A 22,834-nucleotide genomic window follows, 5' to 3' on the forward strand; every position below is an offset into this window, starting at 1 on the left:
AATGTCACAAGAAATTGACAAAAATGTGACAAAAAATGACCAAAATTTGATGAAAAAATTGGAAAAATGTGATAAAAATTTGACAAAAAATTACAAAAAATTGACAAAAAATAATAAAAAATAAAAATAAAAAATGTGACAAAAATGTGAGAAAAAAGTGAGAAAACATTGACAAAAAAGTGACGAAAAATTGATGAAAAAGTGCCAAAAATGTCACAAGAAATTGACAAGAAATTGACTAAAAAATGACAAAAATGTGACCAAAATGTGATAAAAATTCAACAAAAAATTACAAAAATGTGACAAAAAATGACCAAAATTTGATTAAAAAAAATGGACGAAAAAATTACAAAAATGTGACCAAATGTCCATCCATCCGACTCCAGGCCAGCTCGGAGATATAGTCCCACCACCGTGCCCCGGGTCTTCCACGATGCCTTGTCCCACTAGGACATGCCTGGAACACCTCCCGCGGGAGGCGACCCCGTGAACCTTAACGTGGTGGGGTTGTTTGAGCGCCCGAATGATCCGAGGAGCCATGGCAAACAGGTCCGAGGTGACAGGTCAGACGAAGAGCAGTTCAGAAGACCCTCATGGACGTACGACATTCAAGGACCGTGACGTCGCCCGGCATGGCGCAGCCGGGGCCCCACCCTGGAGCCAGACCTGGGGTTGGGGCCCGAACGCGAGCGTCTGGTGGCCGGGTCTCTGCCCACGGGGCCCGGCCGGGCCCAGCCCGAAGGGACGACGTGGGCCCGCCCACCTGTGGACACAAAAATGTGACAAAAAATGACAAAAAAATGACAAAAAAGTTACAAAAATTAGTTGAATACCCAGCAAAAAAATGATGGAAAAAAAATGTGATGACGTGAGGAAAAAGAGGTTAAAGCTGTCCAGTGAAATACTACATTACATTTGTCTGTCGTCTTTCGCACACCTTCTTTCATATTTCTGTGTATTATTCAGTACAAGAGCTCCTAAAGTTTGAGATTTACAAACTGAAATGCATGTGATTCTCAGATTCCTCATCGGTCTTCTCTGAACTTAGACACACACGATCTGGCAACATTACAGACAAATCTAGCTCCAGTCTAGCACTTTCCTCAGCCGTGTTCTCTGCCTGTGTCTCTCTGCTCAGACTCGCCCCGATGTCCATTTGTTTTTTTATTAGCGTGTGATTGTGGAGAGCTCTCGGAGGAGCGATCCTTCTCCTGCTCCAAATTACAAACAGCACAGAAAACATCTGATCAATGACAACACGATCAATAAGAGCAGATCGACCGCCTCAGAGTGAGCGGAGACTCTCAGGAACGCAGACGCTTCAGCGAGAGAGAGCTGTGAAGGTTTAAGCTTTCCACCGAACTGAGTTAATGCAATTACAAGACGAGAGAGCAGTGTGAAACTTCTGCTGTAGATGCTGAGTATGAGAACAAATGTATCCCTGTTATTTTACACTTTCAGATACTGGGACACTGTCTGACTTCTCAGGAAGGTTTAGGAGGTTTTTGGCTTTCACAGAATGTGTTCTTAGATGAAATGTTCCTCAGTCAGAACAAATCCTGAGGAGGACTTGGTGGTGCTGTGTGCGGGGTTGGAGTTCTATAGTTCTATTAGCTTTGCTTCTTCCTTCCCCTGTTCAGACTGTATGCATGTAAATGGATTGTTATATGATATATTTATTATTTATTTATTGTCTCTCCCTTGTTGCCGAGAGGTCAGTGCAATCGGTTCCTGATGGAACATATGTACATATATATTAGTGGTGGGACTCAAATACATTTTTTAATCGAGTTAATTATCGCCTTTGTAATTAATTAATCCCATTTAAGCGTCATTTATTTAGAGGTTGTATTTTTTTTTTCGAGGTATATTTTAGATGATTTGATTGTTTTGGGCTGTACGTGTTGTTTGTGCCTAAGCAACGTCTGCAGGAAAAAAGAAACTGAAGTGTTGAAAGTTAAAGGGGGGGTATTCTGCAAAATGGACTTTTTCAAGCTTTCCATCATGTTATTATGTCACTCCCTCATTAAAAACATGGCTGAAGTGTTGCCTTGGCACATTCACGTATTTTTGAGTAATCTGTAAAAACTCTGATGGCGGCCATTTTAGGGATAGGTTTGCCTGAGTCCTCCTAGGAACGCCCCCACCTCCTGGAGACGCCTCCGAGCTTTCGTCACCAGCCGAGTAACCAACCACTGCTCCTCAGCAGAACCCCCTCCCCACTGATGCCACAGACAGCGTGTGGAGGGGGCGTGTCTAAAGGCTCAGAGGTTCTTAAAGAGACAGAGGCCTATTTCAAGACATTCACTACAGCCATTTTGAGAGAGACATTTTATACAAGGCAGTTATTCTAATTTACTGCATTTACAGACCAACAGAAGGTTTGGTCATCATTGTAGTGTGATATAGACTGGTGCTATGGGACTGAAAAAAGCAGAATACCCCTTCTTTTAGTGCGATTAATTTCAATTAATATTTTTAATCGCCTTAAACCTTATGTAATCGTAATCAATCGAACAAAGTCCCGGCCCTAATACATACAGCAGTTCAGACAGATTCAGGTGGTGTTCTTACTTATTCTCTCCTGTGAAGGTTGGCCAATAAACATATGATAAAATGTAAATGTTTGGAAGGTTTTAGTTTAAGCTGGCACTGTTTAAGATTGTGATGAAGATCAGGTGACATTTAGTGACCAGTTTAAGCAGAAATGTAATAAATATGCTCTACATTAAAGCCGTGGTTTATAAATAGGACTAAATTCACTGCATCGTCGTCATTTGATATGGACGAGCATCGATCCCTTGTGTCTTTAAGTCGGGCTCTCTCCTTGTTGAGGCTCGGCGGAGATGCAGATGCTGCTGCAGATGTTTAGTGTGAGGCAGGGGTGGACAAGTTTGCTTCATGGACGGCCGAACCCCCAATAGTCAATTGTTAAGTTAAGCATCACTTTCAACAAACGACAGTTGTGCGTCATGACTTAAGTGGCTGATCTGCAAAGAAATGTAAAGGAACTGACTGTATGTTTCACATTTTTCAGCACCTTTTTTGTCCCTTTTTTCATTGCATTCTTTTTTTTTTTTTCTGTTGCATTTTCATCCTCGTTTTGTTGCTATATTGACACTTTTTTCAAGAAGCTTTTAGACTTGGGTAAAGCCAAACTGGAGAAAATGTGCTCGATTCAGGTGTTAAGAGACTAACAGGCCTTTGAGCTCTGATTTGTGTCAAGTTATTTCTCAAACTCATCTTGAGGGCCAGAGCTTTGCAGCAGATTTATGCCTGAACATTTGCACCTCAGGTTCGGTTCATATGGCTGTTCTTTTTTCGGCACTTCTTGTCCTGTTATGGTGAATGAGTTGGTGACATTTGCTTATTAGTCCTAACACACACAGGCTCTTCCAATTTGGCGTCACCTCAGAACACGGGTACGATGATCACTCCTAAGCATGTGTGGTGAATCTGGAAGCTGGTGCAGTTTTCTTGCAGACGTTTTTTTAAGAAGATGTTCATGAATGAGGCCCAATGATTTGAGCTCCAAGAGATAACCCTATAAACAACAATAGTTACGAGCTTCTGTAATTACACTCACTAATCTGGCACTCGTTTAGGTCCACTTTTTACACTAATAACACTCCATACATTTTCCCAACATGCTCTATGTAATAAAAAGGTTAGCATAAGGCTAAACATCGAGGAGCACTGTCTGCTGAAGGAGGGGGCACCACTTTATGACATCATCAGGTGGAAGATGGCGTGTCTGTCTTTATGAGGGAACATTTAACCTCTTAACTCCCACCTGAACCGAGAGCATTTTCTCCAGTTTGGCTTTACCCCAATCCAAAAGCTTCTGGAAAAAAGCTGTGAAAATAGCAACGAAACTGAGACGAAAACAATGATGGAAATGTGACAAAAAAAGTGAGAAAACATTGACAAAAAAGTGATGAAAAATTTATGAAAAAAGTGGCAAAAATGTCACAAGAAATTGACGAAAAAATGAAGAAAAAATGACAAAATGTGACAAAAAAATTACAAAAATATGACAAAAATTTGATAAAAATGTGACAAAAAATTAAAAAAAATGTGACAAAAAAATGACAAAAATGTGATAAAAATTGGACAAAAAAATGACAAAAAATGACCAAAAAAATGACAAAAAATGGACGAAAAAATGGACGAAAAAAAGACAAATGTGACAAAAAAATAAAAAAATGTGACAAAAAAATGACAAAAATGTGATAAAAATGTGAAAAAAATTGTAAAAAATGTGACAAAAAAATGACAAAAATATGACAAAAATGTGATAAAAATTTGTCCAAAAAAGAAAAAAATGTAGCAAAACAATTACAAAAATGTGATAAAAAATTGACAAAAAAATGAAAAAAGTGACAAAAAATTACAAAAAAATCAACAAAAATGTGACAAAAAAATGACCAAAATGTGATAACAATTGGACAAAAAATGAAAAAAAAATGAAAAAAATGTGACAAAAAAATGACCAAAAATGACCAAAAAAATGACAAAAAATGGACGAAAAAATGACAAATGTGAAAAAAAATTGTAAAAAATGTGACAAAAAAATGACAAAAATATGACAAAAATGTGATAAAAAATTGTCCAAAAAAGAAAAAAATGTAGCAAAAAAATTACAAAAATGTGATAAAAAATTGACAAAAAAATGAAAAAAGTGACAAAAAATTACAAAAAAATCAACAAAAATGTGACAAAAAAATGACCAAAATGTGATAACAATTGGACAAAAAATGAAAAAAAAATGAAAAAAATGTGACAAAAAAATGACCAAAAATGACCAAAAAAATGACAAAAAATGGACGAAAAAATGACAAATGTGAAAAAAAATTAAAAAAAATGTGACAAAAAAATGACAAAAATGAGATAAAAATGTGAAAAAAAATTGTAAAAAATGTGACAAAAAAATGACAAAAATGTGATAAAAAATTGTCCAAAAAATGAAAAAAATATAGCAAAGAAATTACTAAAATGTGATAAAAAATTGACGAAAAAATGAAAAAAGTGACAAAAAATTACAAAAAAATCAACAAAAATGTGACAAAAAAATGACAAAAATGTGATAAAAATTGGACAAAAAATGAAAAAAAATGAAAAAAATGTGACAAAAAAATGACAAAAAATTTACGAAAAAATGACAAAAATGTGACAAAAAAGTTACAAAATGTGATCAAAAATTGACGTAAAAATGAAAAAAGTGACAAAAAATGACAAAAATGTGATAAAAATTGGACAAAAAAATTACAAAAAATTGATAAAAAAAAATGACAAAAATGTGACAAAAAATGACAAATAAGTTACAAAAATGAGTTGAACACCCAACTAAAAAATGCTGGAAAAAAAAATCTGATGACGTGAGGAAAAAGATCCTCTCGGTTGAGGCGGGAGTTAAGAGGTTCACATATGTTTAAAGTTTTGAAGACGTGTGACCCGTGGAGGCTGCACTTCTTGCTGACTCTAAACGCTGTGACTTTGTGCTATTTCTGCGTGGCCCGTCTTCTGTAACGTATCCCGTTCCGCCTCTTTATTGTAACGTTATCAATATGAAAGGCCCATGAGCGTCACTTACAATCGCTCACATCCTCTTCCCCGGCTCCTTCTGCTGAGTCATCACAGGGATGGATGTGTCTTTGGTGTGAAAGTCCCGCCGGAGCCCAGCTTTATTTAAATGAAAAACACCAGCGCGCTCCACCTTCATCCCGTCTGTCGCCCGCGGACCCAAAGTAAAGCCAATGGATGCTTTTCCCTCTGTCATACATCACGGTGTTTCGCTCCTCGGGGGCCGGGGCCGTTTAAATGCAGCCCGTTCACCGAGGTGCGCAAACGCTTCCACTGATGAGAAATGTCCGGGGCTGTGAGGGAGTTTATGGGGGAAAAGGAAGGAGAAAGAACACGAGGAAGCAGAGAAATACCATTATGACATTACACCAGCATTTGGGAGAGAACAGAAAGATGGAAACTCAAACAAAAATCCCTTTATCTTTGTAGCGTTGTTAGATGAGGCCAATTTGTGTGTTTTCATGAACCTCCCCTAAACCTCACCCTGTGACTTTAGCAGCTTAGTCTTAAATGTTCCAGTTTTAAGTTAGAAATGAGTTCCTGTTGTCTATTGTCTTCATTATAAGAACTACAGTGGGTAAGACTGTATTCTGACTAAAAGCAAATGTACACAGCATCATAAATCATTTAAAGAGGGGGTATTCTGCTTTTTTCACTCACATGGCACCAGTCTATATCACACTACAATGATGAGCAAACCTTCTGTTGGTCTGTAAATGCAGTAAATTAGAATAACTGCCTTGTATAAAATGTCTCTCTCAAAATGGCTGTAGTGAATGTCTTGAAATAGGCCTCTGTCTCTTTAAGATGAGCCTTTCCGACACGCCCCCTCCACACGCTGTCTGTGGCATCAGTGGGGAGGGGGTTCTGCTGAGGAGCAGTGGTTGGTTACTCGGCTGGTGACGAAAGCTCGGAGGCGTCTCCAGGAGGACTCAGGCAAACCTATCCCTAAAATGGCCGCCATCAGAGTTTTTACAGATTACTCACAAATACGTGAATGTGCCAAGGCAACACTTCAGGCATGTTTTTAATGAGGGAATGACAGAATAACATGATGGAAAGCTTGAAAAAGTCGATTTTGCATAACCCCCCCTTTAAACAAAAATATCTAATCGAAAATCGAGATCGATCAATATGGGGAGAATAATCATAATTATTTTTTCCATAATCGCCCAGCCCTAATTCCAAACATTATTGTATTTGTGAAAGAATGAGCGTGGGAGAGACGGCGGCCATGTTGGACAAAATGTCATCAAACAAACTCAGCAAAGGGAGAGAGAATTCTTTTCACCTGCAGCGTCTGGACTTCAGAGTTTGGGGGAACTGTTGGAGAGTGAAAGTGCGATCGCTCAGAGCTGCCCTCGCCCTGAACCTGGAGCTGCGGTGATTATGGAGCTGTGAGGTTTGGAGGTCTGCCTGTGTTTACTGCGGGTGTGTCCTTGGGCAAGACACGTCATCCGGTGCGAGAGTGTTATCGATCGAGGTCGGGGACGGCGTCAGTTTTAGTTTGTTTAGTCCCGTCTTTCTTTCTCGACTCGAACGCCGGGCGAGCTGCTGAACCTTCCACTCTGATGATCCACACGTCCATCACAGAGGAGGATCTCACGGTCAGAAACGTCCGGCGGTTGTTGAACCACGGAGACGTATGTTCTCCGCCCGTCTGACCTCGCTGTAATTAGCGCGGCGGTTCTGGAGGAGCTTTAACCTCGCGTTAATCTGAACAAAGAGTTTATCTGCACTCGCTCAAAGTCACATCAGCCGCTAATTACTCCAAACACCAAACAAAGGAGAGGAAAGAGGAGCTGCAAACTTTAAAGAAAACCAGCAGGGGCGGACTGGGACTGAAAAACAGCCCTGGACTCTGACCAGCCTGGCCCAAATTAGAGTAATTGTGACACTTCCACAAATACATATGTTAACCTCTTACCGCCCGCCTAAACCAAATGCATTCTGTCCTCTTTTGGCTGTGGAGAACCTCATTTGAAAGCTAAGACCCACAAAACTGACCTTTTTCCTCGCGTTGTTGCTGTGTTGTGTCACCTTTTGTATGTTTTTTTTTTTTTGTCACATCTTTGTTGAGTTTTTGTCACTTTTTGGTTGAGCTTTTTGTCACTTTTTGTTGAATTTTTGTCACTTTTGTGTTGAATTTTTGTCAAATTTTTGTTGAATTTTCGTCACATTTTTGTTGAATTTTTGTTACATTTTTGTTGAATTTTTGTCACATTTTTGTTGAATTTTTGTCACATTTTTGTTGAATTTTCGTCACATTTTTGTTGAATTTTTGTCAAATTTTTGTTGAATTTTCGTCACATTTTTGTTGAATTTTTGTCAATTTTTTTGGGAATTTTCGTCACATTTTTGATGAATTTCTGTCAATTTTTTGTTGAATTTTCGTCACATTTTTGATGAATTTTTGTCACATTTTTGTTGAATTTTTGTTACATTTTTGTTGAATTTTCGTCACATTTTTGTTGAATTTTTGTCAAATTTTTGTTAAATTTTCGTCACATTTTTGTTGAATTTTTGTCACATTTTTGTTGAATTTTTGTCACATTTTTGATGAATTTTTGTCACATTTTTGTTGAATTTTTGTTACATTTTTGTTAAATTTTCGTCACATTTTTGTTGAATTTTTGTCACATTTTTGTTGAATTTTCGTCACATTTTCGTTGAATTTTTGTCACATTTTTGTTGAATTTTCGTCACATTTTTGATGAGTTTTCGTCAGATTTTTGTTGAGTTTTCGTCACATTTTTGTTGAGTTTTCGTCACATTTTTGTTAATTTTTTTTTACATTTTTGTTGAATTTTTGTCACATTTTTGTTGAATTTTTGTCACATTTTTGGTGCTTTTTTCCCAAGAATCTTTTTGATTCGGGTAAAGCCAAACTGGAGAAAATGGGATCCGTTCAGGTGGGAGTTAAGAGTTTAACCTCTTACCACCCGACTTAACACTAACGAGTGCATTTTCCCCAGTTGGGCTTTTTATTATTATTTTTTTGATCGGCATCATCAGCAAAAAGAGCGGGAAAGGTGGTTGTAGAAACAGAAGCAAAATCATTCATATAAATAATAAATAATAATGGTCCCAAAATTGAACCTTGTGGCACACCATACTCCACGGAATTCCTTTTAGATTCATGTGTTTTTATACTGGGCTTTCCCCAAATCTAAAAGCTTCTCAACTAGAGATCAACAATGTAACGCCTCATTTGAAAGCTAAGACCTACAAAAGTGATGGAAACTTTTCATCACGTCGCCACATTTTTGTCATATTTTTGTTGTTTTATTATTTCTATCATTTTTTGTTGTGTTTTTTTGTCCGTGTTTTTCTCATGTTTTCATCCTCTTTTTCTCGCTATTTTGATGCTTTTCTTTGTAGCTTTTAGATTTGGGTAAAGCTCGGTTGAGGCGGGACTGGTGGCCCTTCTGTGCTCTTCCAGAATGGACACATGGCCAGTCCGCCCCTGAAAACCATGAAGGAATCCAGGTTTGCTCATTTACTTTCCAGGAAGAAGCTCTCGTGATGAGGCTACCTTGAGATGTATGTGATGGAAGTACATTTGCATTTCAGCCTCGGGCAACTCCCTTTAATTATTGAATTGCAGCACATAATTACCTTTTAGAGCACACGGCCTGAAATACACGTAAAGTGAGAGTGAGGCTCAGTCCTTGGTCTTGGAGCTGCTCAGACCATGTTCTTGTGAGTCTGCGAGTCCAGAACTATAGTCCGTGAGTCATTTCTTAAGTTGAACAAACACAGGAGAAATATTCCAAGTTGGGACATAAGCCTGAAGTTCTCAGCATTTTGATTAACCTCTTAACTCCCACCTGAACCAAGAGGATCTTTTTCCTCACGTCATCAGATTTTTTTTTCCCATCATTCTTTTGTTGGGTATTCAACTCATTTTTGTAAATTTTTTGTCTTTTTTTGTCAATTTTTTTTAATTTGTTGTCACATTTTTATCATATTTTTGTCACATTTTCAAAAAATTTATAATTTTTTTTGTCATTTTTTAAACAAAATTTGGTCATTTTTTTAATCAAATCTTTGTAATTTTTTGTCCAATTTTTATCACATTTTTGTCATTTTTTTGTCAATTTTTTAATCACATTTTTGTCATTTTTTTAATCACATTTTTGTCATTTTTTAATCAAATCTTTGTCATTTTTTGTCATTTTTTTAATCCATTTTTTTAAATTTTTTGTCATTTTTTATCACATTTTCGTTAATTTTTTGTCAATTTCTTGTCAATTTCTTGGGACATTTTTGGGACATTTTGCCACATTTTCATCAATGTTTTCTCACTTTTTTCTCACATTTCCATCATTGTTTTTGTCTCAGTTTTGTTTTCACAGCTTTTTTCCAGAAGCTTTTGGATTGGGGTAAAGTCAAACTGGACAAAATGTGCTTGGTTCAGGTGGGAGTTAAGGGTTTAAACACCCCACACTAATGAATGGAATCAGGAAGACCTGGAGACGCCAATGGGACTTGTGTATAAATGTGATACATCCTAATGAGTGTGTTTGTGTGGCCACAATCCGTGTGGCTTGTTTACATGAATGAGACCCATGTATGTTCATGAACATGCACTGTCCCGACCAAATAAACAAATAAATAAATAAATAGTTCATTGTGTCTGTCAGTGTGAGGGTGAGAAACTGCATCCTCTGCTGTGGTTTAAAAAAAAGACCAAAAAAATTACAAAAATGTGATAAAAATTTGACCAAAAAATGACAAAAAATGGATGGATAAAAAAATTGACGAAAAAATGAAAGAAGTGACCAAAAATTACAAAAAAATTACAAAAATGTGATAAAAAATGACAAAAATTTGACCATTTGACCAAAAAATCACACAAAAAAATTACAAAAATGAGTTGACTACCCAACAAAAAAATGATGGAAAAAATGTCACAAAAATGTCACAAGAAATTGACGAAAATGTGAGAAAAATTTGACAAAATGTGACAAAAAAGGCCAAAAAATGACAAAAATCTGTCAAAAAAATGTCAAAAAAAATGACAAAAATCTGTCAAAAAAATGACAAAAATGTGACAAAAAATGACAAAGATGTGATAAAAAAAAAGACAAAAAAGTGACAAAAAATACAAAAATATGATAAAAAATTTACCAAAAAAAATACAATAATGTGATAAAAAATGACAAAAATTTGACCATTTGACCAAAAAAATCACAAATTTTTTTACAAAAATGAGTTGACTACCCAACAAAAAAATGATGGAAAAATGTGATGACGTGAGGAAAAAGATCCTCTCGGCTCAGGCGGGCGTTAAGAGGTTAATGAGTTTTCTCTGTAATGTCTCTCCTGAGCCACTCCTCCTCATGAACCTAAAGGAAAGCGTTGAGTTCATGCATTATTGAGGTGACAGAGTTATGATGGCGGTCGATGTCTGCCGCTCAGATTAAAAATACTCCCCTAATGTCCGAGTGAGCGTGTTTACCAGCCGCTGTCGGCCGTCTCTTACTCTGCAGGGCTTTGTTTACCGCCAGAACCGTTATTTCTGGAGGAAATCAGATCAGTTTTTCCTCTCACAGATTTGCTGCGTCATCGCTCTTGATCGAAGCTAATCTGATAAACGAAATATCTTCAGGGCTTGTCATTATCGTCTGTGATCACCAGCCTCCATGGCTTTAGTGGTTTTCTAAAGTTACTGATTTCACTGATGGTCTTTAACCCCTTAACTCCCGCCTGAACCGAGCATATTTTCTCCAGTTTGGCTTCACCCCAGTCCAAAAGCTTCTGGGAAAAAGCTGTGAAAATAGCAACAAAACTGAGACGAAAACAATGATGGAAATGTGACAAAAAAGTGAGAAAACATTGATAAAAAGTGACGAGAAATTGATGAAAAAGTGGCAAAAATGTCACAAGAAATGAACAAAAAATGGACGAAAAAATGACAAAAATGAGACAAAATGTGACAAAAAAATTACAAAAATCTAACAAAAATGTGATAAAAATTTGACCAAAAAATGCCAAAAATTTGACCAAAAATGACAAAAAAATTACAAAAATGAGACAAAATGTGATAAAAATTTGACCAAAAAAATTACAAAAATGTGACAAAAATTGAGAAAAAAATTACGAATAAATGACAAAAATGAGACAAAAAAATTACAGAAATATGACAAAAATTTGATACAAATTTGACCAAAAAAAATAAAAAAAATGAGACAAAAAAATTTGACGAAATTTGACCAAAAAAATTAAAAAAAATGTGACAAAAAAATGACCAATATGTAGCAAAAAATGACTAAAATTTGATGAAAAAAATTGCCGAAAGAATGAAAAAAAATTATAAAAAATTTGACCCAAAATGACAAAATAATGACAAAAAATGGGACAAAAATTTGATTACAAAATTGCCGAAATAATGAAAAAAATGTGACAAAAAATGGACAAAAAATGACAAAAAATTACAAAAAATATGGCAAAAATGTGATTAAAAAATGGACGGAAAAAAAATACAAAAATGTGACAAAAATTGAGAAATTTTTTTACGAATAAATGACAAAAATGAGACAAAAAAATTACAGAAATATGACAAAAATGTGATAAAAATTTGACCAAAAAAAATAAAAAAATGAGACAAAATGTGACAAATAAATTACAAAAATATGACAAAAATGTGATAAAAAATTGGACGAAAAAAATTACAAAAATGTGACAAAAAAATGACCAATATGTAGCAAAAAAGAGACTAAAATTTGATGAAAAAAATTGCAAAAAGAATGAAAAAAAATTATAAAAAATTTGACAAAAAATGACAAAATAATGACAAAAAATGGGACAAAAATGTGACACAAAATAACAAAAAAGTTACAAAAATGAGTTGAATACCCAACAAAAAAAATCTGACGTGAGGAAAAAGATCCTCTCGGTTCAGGCGGGAGTTAAGAGGTTAAGAAAGTCTCGACACTGTGGTCTTCTGCCCCCGCTCAAGCCAAAACTAAAATGTATTCAACCAAACCTATTCTAAATATTCTCATCTATCGTATATTATTTCGACTCAGTGTAAAATCCCAATTAAAAATGAGGCAATAATAACACTTGAATTGAATATATGGCCATTCGCCCCCCTGTAGAGCCGACAGCCACACCCATGAGGTATTTCCACAGTGTTGCCGTAGCGATGACCAAAACTCTTCATTCTAATCACATAACTCGGCGCCGTGTACTTTGTTTTTCTCCTCCAGGCCGTTTTTCTGGATGTGGAAACACTTGGTGAACTCAGAGAAGTGTAGAGTCAGAGGTTTTCCAAATGACTTTAAAATGACTATAACTTTTACAGATTTTGTTCGGCACAGAACTTTCAATACATGAATAATAATAGGACGCAGCTCCTAAAAACGGCTCACACTTATTGCACTTTACAAGCCTGTGTCACAAGTCTCGGCTACATTGTGGTCAATATTCATTCACTCCACACTCCGTGGTAGTAAGCTACTATTGTATTTCCCACTTGACTACAATGTGTTGTTTATTTCCTGATTGAAGCTGCCCCCTAGAGGCTGGAGTGAGCATTATGATCATTTGAAAAAAATCATAACTCCGCACTGGAATGGGCTGGTGACTTACTTTTTTTTTTGACATACTTATGAATTTATGCCTGACAAGTTTTGGGCCGGACTGAATCACAGGGTTAAAGGGGCTATACAGAGTTTAAAAATGTTAAAACTAAGTGTTTTCCTCCCCCTGCATGTTCCTCCATGTCCTAATGTGTAGAATGAGTCAGACCTGTTCACCACAACTGGCTCTAAAATCCTGCACTGTCACTCAGAAAGGTGTTACTTTTGTCTGAAGTGCCGTCATGCACGAGCTTAATATAGAAGCTGCAGTTACACGTATGACCTGAGGGGGCAGTAGTGAGCATAAAAATGACCAACTTGCATCTGGTCTCTTTAGAGGCCCGTTTGGCCAGTGCATACAAGACACAATAATAAAAAACTATTCATTCATTCATAGTATTTATAATAATATTTATTATTAAAGGGACTAGATGCAAGTTGGTCATTGTTATACTCCCTACTGCCACCTCAGGTCATACGTGTAACTAGGGATGGGCACCGTTAAATGGTACCTACTTGGCACCGGCCGAAAAGCTCCGGTTTCCGCTTCAGCGCAAATGGAGCAAAGAAAAGCTACACCTTAAAGCTATAACTTACAGGGCTGTTCATACTTCACAAGACGCCAGAACTGGAGGATGAACTGGCCTTAAAGCGAAGCTACAACTACTAAACTTTTGTAATAGAGAAGGCAGAGCCGCGGTCTGCGTCAGGACTGAGCCAGGTCTAAACCAGGACTTACTCCGGTCGTAAAACCCAGAGCTAAACTAAACCAGGACTAAACCAGTTCTAAACCAGGACTGAATAAGAAACTTCAGTTTTTAGGCAAATTGAAAAGCAAAACCAAGCCGTGACAAAAAGAAAGGCGTGTTTACCTTTAGCGACAGACCCGGAGGCGGAGCTTACGTGCTGTTGGGCGGAGCTTACGTGCTGTTGGGCGGAGCTTACGTGCTGTTGGGCGGAGCTTACCTGCTGTTGGGCGGAGCTTACGTGCTGTTGGGCGGAGCTTACGTGCTGTTGTTACAACTTTACAGCAGCTGCAGAGACGGGACAATAAAGCCGGTTTATAGAAAAGCGAGCGCTCACTCTGTGTTAGACATTGTTGGTACAGTTTTGGTAAATGATCAGTGTCAGAGTGAGGCTCACACCATGTGAGGATCTTTGACGTGTGGAGCTTTCGCTTCGTCAAAGTGCAGTGAGTTTAGAAAAGTTTATCTGAAAGAAACCGTGCTCTGATGTGGATCTGACTCTGCAGCTCAGGAGGGAATGACGTCCTTTCTCTCTTTTATCTCTGCTTAAGTGGAAATTCTGCTCAAAACAGGAGGTTACAGGCGACGCTGCTGTGTCGCCTCTGCTGTGCTGTTTTCAGTCTTTTTCCTGAATGATGCTTTTAATACACGTTATTTTTATTGAATTAAAATAAAATAGGTATTGAAAAAAGTACCGTTAAGGCACCGGAACCGAAAAGCAGGTATCGTTAAAGTACTTGGTATCAACAAAAAAACTAACGGCACCCATCCCTACGTGTAACTGCAGCTTCGATATTAAGCTCGTGCAGAGGCAGTTGTGGTGAACACATCTGAGCTCCTTCCGCACATGAGGACGTTTGTAAAGGCTCTCGTTCATCCAGGGAGAACCCATCGAGAACGAGACCAGAGTCTTTTATGACCTAAAGAGCTCAGAAGAAGCTTCGGTGTCTAGAAATGAAACATTAGGACATTACTGGAGCAAGTAGGTGGTAGAAAATACATAATTGTAGCATTTGAATGATATTATGACTTTTGTAAACATAAAACTTATTTGAAGTCACTATGAAGTCTGAGGAGATGAAGTAAAATCTGTAAAGTCCAGTTTTATAATAATAAGTCTCTGCGTCCTGTGCCCTTTCTGCTCTTTGTTCAATTATTCCTCCCCCTGAGTGTTTCCCCACGGCTCTCGCACGCGACCTCTGACCCCTGCCTCATTAAACGCAGTGTAACGTGTTTATTACGGGCGATCGATGCCGAGCCTCTGCACAACTTCACCGGGAAAACAGACCCGAACACAGAGGAAGACGAACGATCTCCTGAAACACGCCATCGATTTACATTTGTGCAGATTTGAGGAAGTCGTTGGCTGTAATTGGATGGAAACTGCAGATTACTTATATCTGTGTAGAACATAATCAGATCCAAGCAAAGTTCGATCCGTCCAAATCCCATTCTGAACTTCCACAGAGTTTTTTTTTTTAGATAAATTCAGCACAGGTTTTGATTCATGACTTGTCGGCTGGACTTTTCTTCTCCTCGGCACAAAGCGGCGACTATAATGAAGCAGAGAAACGAAGAAGGAGAAAAGAACAATAGATTTTTCTTTTTCATTGGTGCCAGTGTTGTTTAACAAGCCCAGTGGTGTTTGTTCGTTTTAACAACAGCCGCAGTTTTAAAGCTGCATTACTTTTGTTTTTACATTGAGGCCGCGCCTGAAACCGTCAGATTATTTCCTCTAAGCACAAACACTAACAACTAATCCTTAACCTTTCATGAGGTCGACTGTTCGATCTCTGCAGTTAGGGAACTAGAGCTTCAGAGCTATTTGCACAATCTGACCGTCCTTAACCAGAGGAAGGGGAAGTGACATCACTAGTCCAAACATCTTTTTTTAGTGTCCAAACAAAGATATTTTTCGGTCATTTTGTATGTTATGTTATGAAGAAGTATACTTAACTGAATGTAAATCTGTTACAATTTTGACCGAAGAAACTGAAACTGAAACTGATTTACGGAGAAAAAAAAATCCAAATCTGTCATACATTTCCCTTTTGCCTTATTTTATCTCAACAGCTGTTTCATAAAACTACATTATGCAAATGATCCATGTGGCTTAAGTTTCTACTAAATGAAAACAAAAGTACAAACTGTCTTCATTTAATCCGTTTCCGGAGTTTACTCTTTAACACTGACATGTGACTGAGCTGTGGGGACGACAACATGGACTTTTATTAAGTTTGATTTGTGCAGAATTTTTTTTTTTTTTGGCGGCGTTGTGGCTTATGGGACGGCACATAGCTCCAAATCACAGGTGAGTTAGCACCAGAGGTCCCTATGCTAAAGTGGCTATGATAGTTAGCACCAGAGGTCCCTATGCTAAAGTGGCTATGATAGTTAGCACCAGAGGTCCCTATACTAAAGTGGCTATGATAGTTAGCATCAGAGGTCCCTATGCTAAAGTGGCTATGATAGTTAGCATCAGAGGTCCCTGTGCTAAAGTGGCTATGATAGTTAGCACCAGAGGTCCCTATACTAAAGTGGCTATGATAGTTAGCATCAGAGGCCCCTATGCTAAAGTGGCTATGATAGTTAGCACCAGAGGTCCCTATACTAAAGTGGCTATGATAGTTAGCACCAGAGGTCCCTATGCTAAAGTGGCTATGATAGTTAGCATCAGAGGTCCCTGTGCTAAAGTGGCTATGATAGTTAGCACCAGAGGTCCCTATGCTAAAGAGGCTATGATAGTTAGCATCAGAGGTCCCTATGCTAAAGTGGCTATGATAGTTAGCACCAGAGGTCCCTATGCTAAAGTGGCTATGATAGTTAGCACCAGAGGTCCCTATGCTAAAGTGGCTATGATAGTTAGCACCAGAGGTCCCTATGCTAAAGTGGCTATGATAGTTAGCATCAGAGGTCCCTATGCTAAAGTGGCTATGATAGTTAGCATCAGAGGTCCCTGTGCTAAAGTGGCTATGATAGTTAGCATTGAGGCTCCTCCCCCTAGCTCCTTCCTAACTGACAGCACTATTCGGACACTTCTTATCATGGACGCACATCCGGTTTGGCGTAAGAGCTCTTACCAATTTACTGGTTTCTAGAGATGCACCGATCCAGCTGTTTTGCTTCCGATACCGATACCGGGGGTTTGAGTATCTGCCAATATCCGATATTAACCCATATTAACTGATACCAAGAGGCTTTCTTTAAAGTGGCTGCTTTGAGTGAATAAAGTGAATGATCCAGTTTTCTCCTCTGACAGAAGTTGATAAGAGTTGATAAGCTGCGTCCAGGTGGCAATTTGAGCTCTGAAATGACTAGAACAAGTCTGATGAAGAATATGGACTGTCTGAGATGTGGCGTCGCACGTTTTGTTCAAAGTAAACATTGATCTGCCTCTGCTGGACTTTAACCCTGATAGAAAAGGAGAAAGCGAGGGTGTGATGAGCTCTGACCTTCAGAGGAGGAAGTGATGAAACCCGAGCCGTGTCATGTGACCAGAGGAAACGCGGAGGTCGGGATTATCCGCCGTTTGTGTTTAATCCACCTCTTTGTAACGATATGAGACTTATGCTGCAGTAATGAGACGATGATCCTGTCCCTGCAGACGCAGCGACCTTCAACCACAAACTAAACTCATCAACAAACAAACACAAGAGGCTCAAGCCCTTCTTTCTTTTACTGAGAGGAACATGTTTCAATAAAAGCCTTTTCACTTTTTCATCTCAGAGTGACAGAATTAACCCCCGCCCTAACCGAGTGCATTTACTCTCATTGAACATTAAAGTGTAACACCTCATTTGAAAGCTAAGACCAACAAAACTAATCTAAGCTTCTTCCTTGTTTTGGTCACGTCTTGTGGCTTGATCACAGTTATATTACACTACAAAGATACAACGCGGCCAAAACGCAATGAAAAAGCTGTGAAAATGTGACAAAAAGTGACATAAATGTGACAGAAATGTGACAAAAAACAATAGAACTGTGACAAAAATGCAACAAAAAATCGTCAAAAATTAGACAAAAAAAACGAAAAAAAATCGACAAAAATCGGCAAAAATGCAAAGAAAAAAGCAATTAAAAAGCAAAAAAATGTGACAAAAACAATTAAAATGCAACAAAATAAATAATTAAAATTGGATGACAACGTGTCATAGGCTGTATCCGAATGTCCACACTATTCCCTATATAGTGCTCACGCCATTTTGTAGGGGTCTCCGAATGTCCAGAGAGAAAAAAGTAGTCCACTCGAAATTTCCCACAATGCATCTCGAAAAGTAGTGAGCATCGATGGTCACTACACGGGTCAATATAGACCACAATGCATTGCGAGAGTCGGAGAAGAGCCTGACAGCTACAGGTCTTTGAACTAAACAACACAACTGAAGTAAATCAGCTGTTTCAGTCGTGTGTTTGTGTTTGTCATGAATCTGGAATAATCCAAGCCATTCACGTAAAATCCATGTGAAGTAAAAGCGTATCTGACTCGTATTTATCCATAAATATTCCACTGTCTCATGAGTCTGGTCGGTCTTTATCGCAGAAATACTTTATTCCCGGAGTTTCGCGAACTTTTAGCAGATGTAGTCACTCAATCTGCTGGTGTTCGGACACCGGGCTCTGACCTGCTTTGGCGTCTCTGAGCTCACGCTGGGGTGACTTTTTTTTTTCTTTCTTTTTGGTGATGATAGTAACGCCTGTAAAAGAGCCAAAACAGTCGTTCTGTTTCATAAAATAAATGTTTGTAACAATAAATAAATTCAGATTAAAAAAAACATTTCTGCACGCCGCAGCGCGCGTGACGTCACGCAGCGTGGAGAAAGTAGTGGCTTGTGTCCGAATCGCCAACAGAATCAGTGACTATATAGTCGACTATATAGTGCAGCCTATGTAGTGAATGAGGGGTTAGGGAATAGTGTGGACATTCGGATACAGCCATAGTCTCCCTCTAGTGGCCATCTCCCAGTTTTCTGGAGCTTCTAGTTCAGATGTGTTTCCCTGTTTGTTGTCTCCCTCTAGTGGCTCCCCAGTTTAACCTCTCCTATTATTACTCCTCTCCTCCCTCTCCTCTCTCTCCTCTCTCCTCTCTCTCCTCACCCCCTCCCTCTCTCCTCTCTCTCCCCTCCCCTCTCTCTCTCCCCCTCTCTCTCCCCTTCTCTCCCCCCTCTCACAGGCGAGTGTTTCCACTGCATCATCGACGTGGTGCCGGTGAAGAACGAGGACGGCATGGTGATCATGTTCATCCTAAACTTCGAGCTGCCCTCTGACCTCCGCCCCGCCCCTCGCTCCCCGTCCACAGAGCTGCCCCGCACGCTCCGCATCCCCTGGATCAGCCGCGGTAATGCAACCCCTCACCCGCACAGCGCCCCCTACTGTCCACAGAGCGTGCATCATTATCAGGCTTTTCAAATGCACTTTTTACACAAATGTCGTGGAGTCGAAAGTGTGACTCTGTCCTGTCGCCTCCAGCCCAGCGTCTGCGTCTCCTCCTGCGCTGCCTCTCCCCCCGCCCGGCCGCCCTCTCCCCGGACACAGAGGGCGCCGACTCCCCCCTCTCCCCCCTCGGACACGAGTCTGTGGCGCTGGACAAGCTGCTGTCGCTGCCGCAGATCCAGCAGCTCGGGGCGGAGGGCGACGGGCTGCTGTGGGAGAGGGAGGGGGAGACTGGGGGGGTGTTCGGGGGGAGAGAGGGGGAGAGGAAGGGCCCGGCGTCTGCACCTCCAGCCTTCACTCAGAAGAGGTAAAGACGGGAGAAATATCCACAGGGTGCATGTGCAGACAAAGAGACTAAACTTTAACAACATCTGACCTTTAGACGCTCCATCAGACTCCACACTTTACAGGCTCCGCCCTTTACAAGCTCCACACTTTACAAGCTCCTCACTTTACAGGCTCTGCCCTTTACAAGCTCCGCCCTTTACAAGCTCCGCCCTTTACAGGCTCCACCCTTTACAGGTTCCGCCCTTTACAAGCTCCGCCCTTTACAGGCTCCGCACTTTACACCAGTCGTTTTTTGTCTTTCGTACCCCTTTGGCCTTTCAGTGGTCAACCGTGTACCCCCTACCTCAAGGGTGTTACAGTTTAATTAGAGAGTAATTACTTAAAAGTGGTATTTGTAAGAAAAGGACAATGTTATGCTACATTTTACTGAAAAATATAGCTTTTCCTATGAAAAATGATGACATTTTCCCCTTTTTTCAATCTGAAATAGTTCCAAGTTCCCCCTGCTAGGTCCTCGAGTACCCCCAGGGGTCCCCGTACACCTGGTTGGGAAACACTGCTTTACACGCTCCGCACTTTACAGGCTCCGCCCTTTACAGACTCCACACTTTACAGGCTCCGCCCTTTACAGGCTCCGCCCTTTACAGGCTCCGCCCTTTACAGCCTCCACACTTTTCTGTGAGGCAATTCCCAAAAGTACCTCCAGGGGTCCCCTCACCCCTGGATGGGAAGCACTCGAGGCCCCCTTTTGTAAAATCTATTTGGCATTTATAATAATTTAAAGTGCAAAACATTTAAAATCTGGTCAATGATGTTGTGTTTATACTGTATTTTGATGTTTAGTTTAGTTTATTTGGATTAATTTCACTATAGTATTCTGTTTTCAATCTAAAGTTTGTCTCTGACCCAGGGGTGCAGGTGTGGAGCAGGACCTCCTCTTCCACACGCCTCCCCCCTCCGTGGGCTTCGACGGCAGCTGTGGGACCCTCAAGTTCTTCTCCTCCATGGAAGACGTGAAAACCGGACCAGGAGCCAAGAGACTTCAGGGCAGACACAGCTGCACAGGTCAGACACAGCTGCTCATGAGCGAGGTCGGCCATCCTTCACAGACTGAGCTTAACTCCTCCCCTTTATCTAGTCTGCGGGCTGAGCTAGTGTCGCTGACGAAGCCTCTTGGATGAAGAGGCGAAACGTTCTATACTTAAACCCTTACCTCCCACCTGAACCGAGCACATGTTCTCCAGTTTGGCTTTACCCCAGTCCAAAAGCTTCTGGAAAAAAGGTGAGAAAATAGCAACAAAACTGAGACGAAAACAATGATGGAAATGTGACAGAAAAGTGAGAAAACATTGACAAAAAAGTGACGAAAAATTGATGAAAAAGTGCCAAAAATGGCACAAAAATGGCACAAGAAATTAACAAAAAATGGATAAAAAATTGACAAAAAAGACAAAAAATGACACAAAAAATGTGACAAAAATGTGACAAAAAATGACAAAAATTTGATTAAAAAATGGACGAAAAAATGGCAAAAAAATTGACAAAAAATGGACGAAAAAATTGACAAAAAATGAAAAAAATGCGACAAAAAAATGAAAGAAATTTGATTTAAAAAATGACAAAAAATGACGAAAATTTGATTCAAAAATGGACGACAAAATTACAAAAAATGGACAAAAAATGGACGAAAAAATTGACAAAAAATGAAAAAAATGTGACAAAAAAATGAAAAAAAATTGATTTAAAAAATGGATGAAAAAATGACAAAAAATGACGAAAATTTGATTCAAAAATGGACGACAAAATTACAAAAAATTGACAAAAAATGGCCGAAAAAATTGACAAAAAATGAAAAAAATGTGAGATTTTTTTTTACAAAAATGTGATAAAAAATTGACAAAAAAAGGACAAAAAATGTACGAAAAATGACAAAAAAATGACAAAAAAGTTCCAAAAATGAGTTGAATACCCGACAAAAAAATGATGGGAAAAAAATCTGATGACTTGAGGAAAAAGATCCTCTCGGTTCAGGCGGGAGTTAAGAGGTTAAATGAAACCATAACCACATAAACCTTATTATTACTACAGTAAATCAAAGGCTCTGTCTCAGATTTTGTCCTGGTCGTGGAATGTGCTGTTCATCTAATTAAGAAGACTTTATATCGATGGTGAACTTTCTTTGTTGTTGTTTACGTCAGAGAAATACAGAATAATGTCTGCTCAGTGTGGCTTTACAGCAGCAACTCCATCCATAGGCCACTAGGGGGCAGCAAACACCACCTCAGAAGCTGCAGAGATGGATTATCGGTTTAACCTCTTAACTCCCGCAGGAACCGAGAGGATCTTTTTCCTCACGTCATCAGATTTTTATTCCATCATTTTTTGGTGGGTGTTCAGCTCATTTTTGTAACTTTTTTATCATGTTTTTTGTCATTTTTTGTCACATTTTTGTCACATTTTTGTCACGTTTTTGTAATTTTTTCAAGCACATTTTTGTTATTTTATTTGTCATTTTTTTGTCCATTTTTTATCAGATTTTTGCCCTTTTTTGTCATTTTTAATCAAATTTTTGTCATTTTTTTCATCAATTTCTCATCACATTTTTGTCATTTTTTTGTCACATTTTTGTCATTTTTTTGTCATATTTTTGTCTTTTTTTATCACATTTTTGTCTTTTTTTGTCAAATTTTTGTCAATTTTTTGTCAATTTCTTGTGACATTTTTGTGACATTTTTGCCACTTTTTCATCAATTTTTCGTCACATTTTTGTCAATGTTTTCTCACTTTTTTGTCACATTGCCATCATTGTTTTCGTCTTTTTTCCAGAAGCTTTTGGACTGAGGTAAAGCCAAACTGGAGAAAATGTGCTCGGTTCAGGTGGGAGTTAAGGGTTTAAAAAGTAAACATCTGTGTTACTGCAGGGATGGTGAGTGTGAGGAAGAGCAGTGGCCCCGAGCTGATCCTGGACTCGGACTTACGCCTCCGCACCAACAGCCAGGTACAAAAACATCCACACGAACCACACCGTGATCAAAAACGTCCTTCAGAACTTCTGTGTTTGCAGCCGATCAGCGCGTGTCCCCTGGAGCCCAAAGCCGACTCGTACGTGGCTTTACCCCCGGGAGACATCCTGCCCCCCGGAAAACTGCACCACGTCACGGAGAAGATGACTCAGGTCGGGCTGTAACACAACACACT

At 39.0% G+C, this 22,834-nt stretch overlaps 1 protein-coding gene across 1 annotated transcript in view; it reads left to right on the top strand.

Moving 5' to 3' along the window:
* The window catches only part of LOC306966786 (voltage-gated inwardly rectifying potassium channel KCNH2-like), a gene marked incomplete at its 3' end in the record, with an annotated part of 115,157 nt that overhangs the window by 25,506 nt on the left and 66,817 nt on the right, over window positions 1-22,834 (top strand). Inside the window, exons 3-7 of the mRNA XM_079561603.1 lie at window positions 19,089-19,253; window positions 19,385-19,655; window positions 20,547-20,701; window positions 22,558-22,634; window positions 22,701-22,811. Coding sequence (XP_079417729.1) covers window positions 19,089-19,253; window positions 19,385-19,655; window positions 20,547-20,701; window positions 22,558-22,634; window positions 22,701-22,811 — 779 coding nt within the window. The remainder of the gene's footprint in view (window positions 1-19,088; window positions 19,254-19,384; window positions 19,656-20,546; window positions 20,702-22,557; window positions 22,635-22,700; window positions 22,812-22,834) is intronic.

This window comes from Gobius niger (assembly GCF_951799975.1).
Source record: "Gobius niger genome assembly, chromosome: 8".
In the NCBI taxonomy this organism is placed as follows: Eukaryota; Metazoa; Chordata; class Actinopteri; order Gobiiformes; family Gobiidae; genus Gobius; species Gobius niger.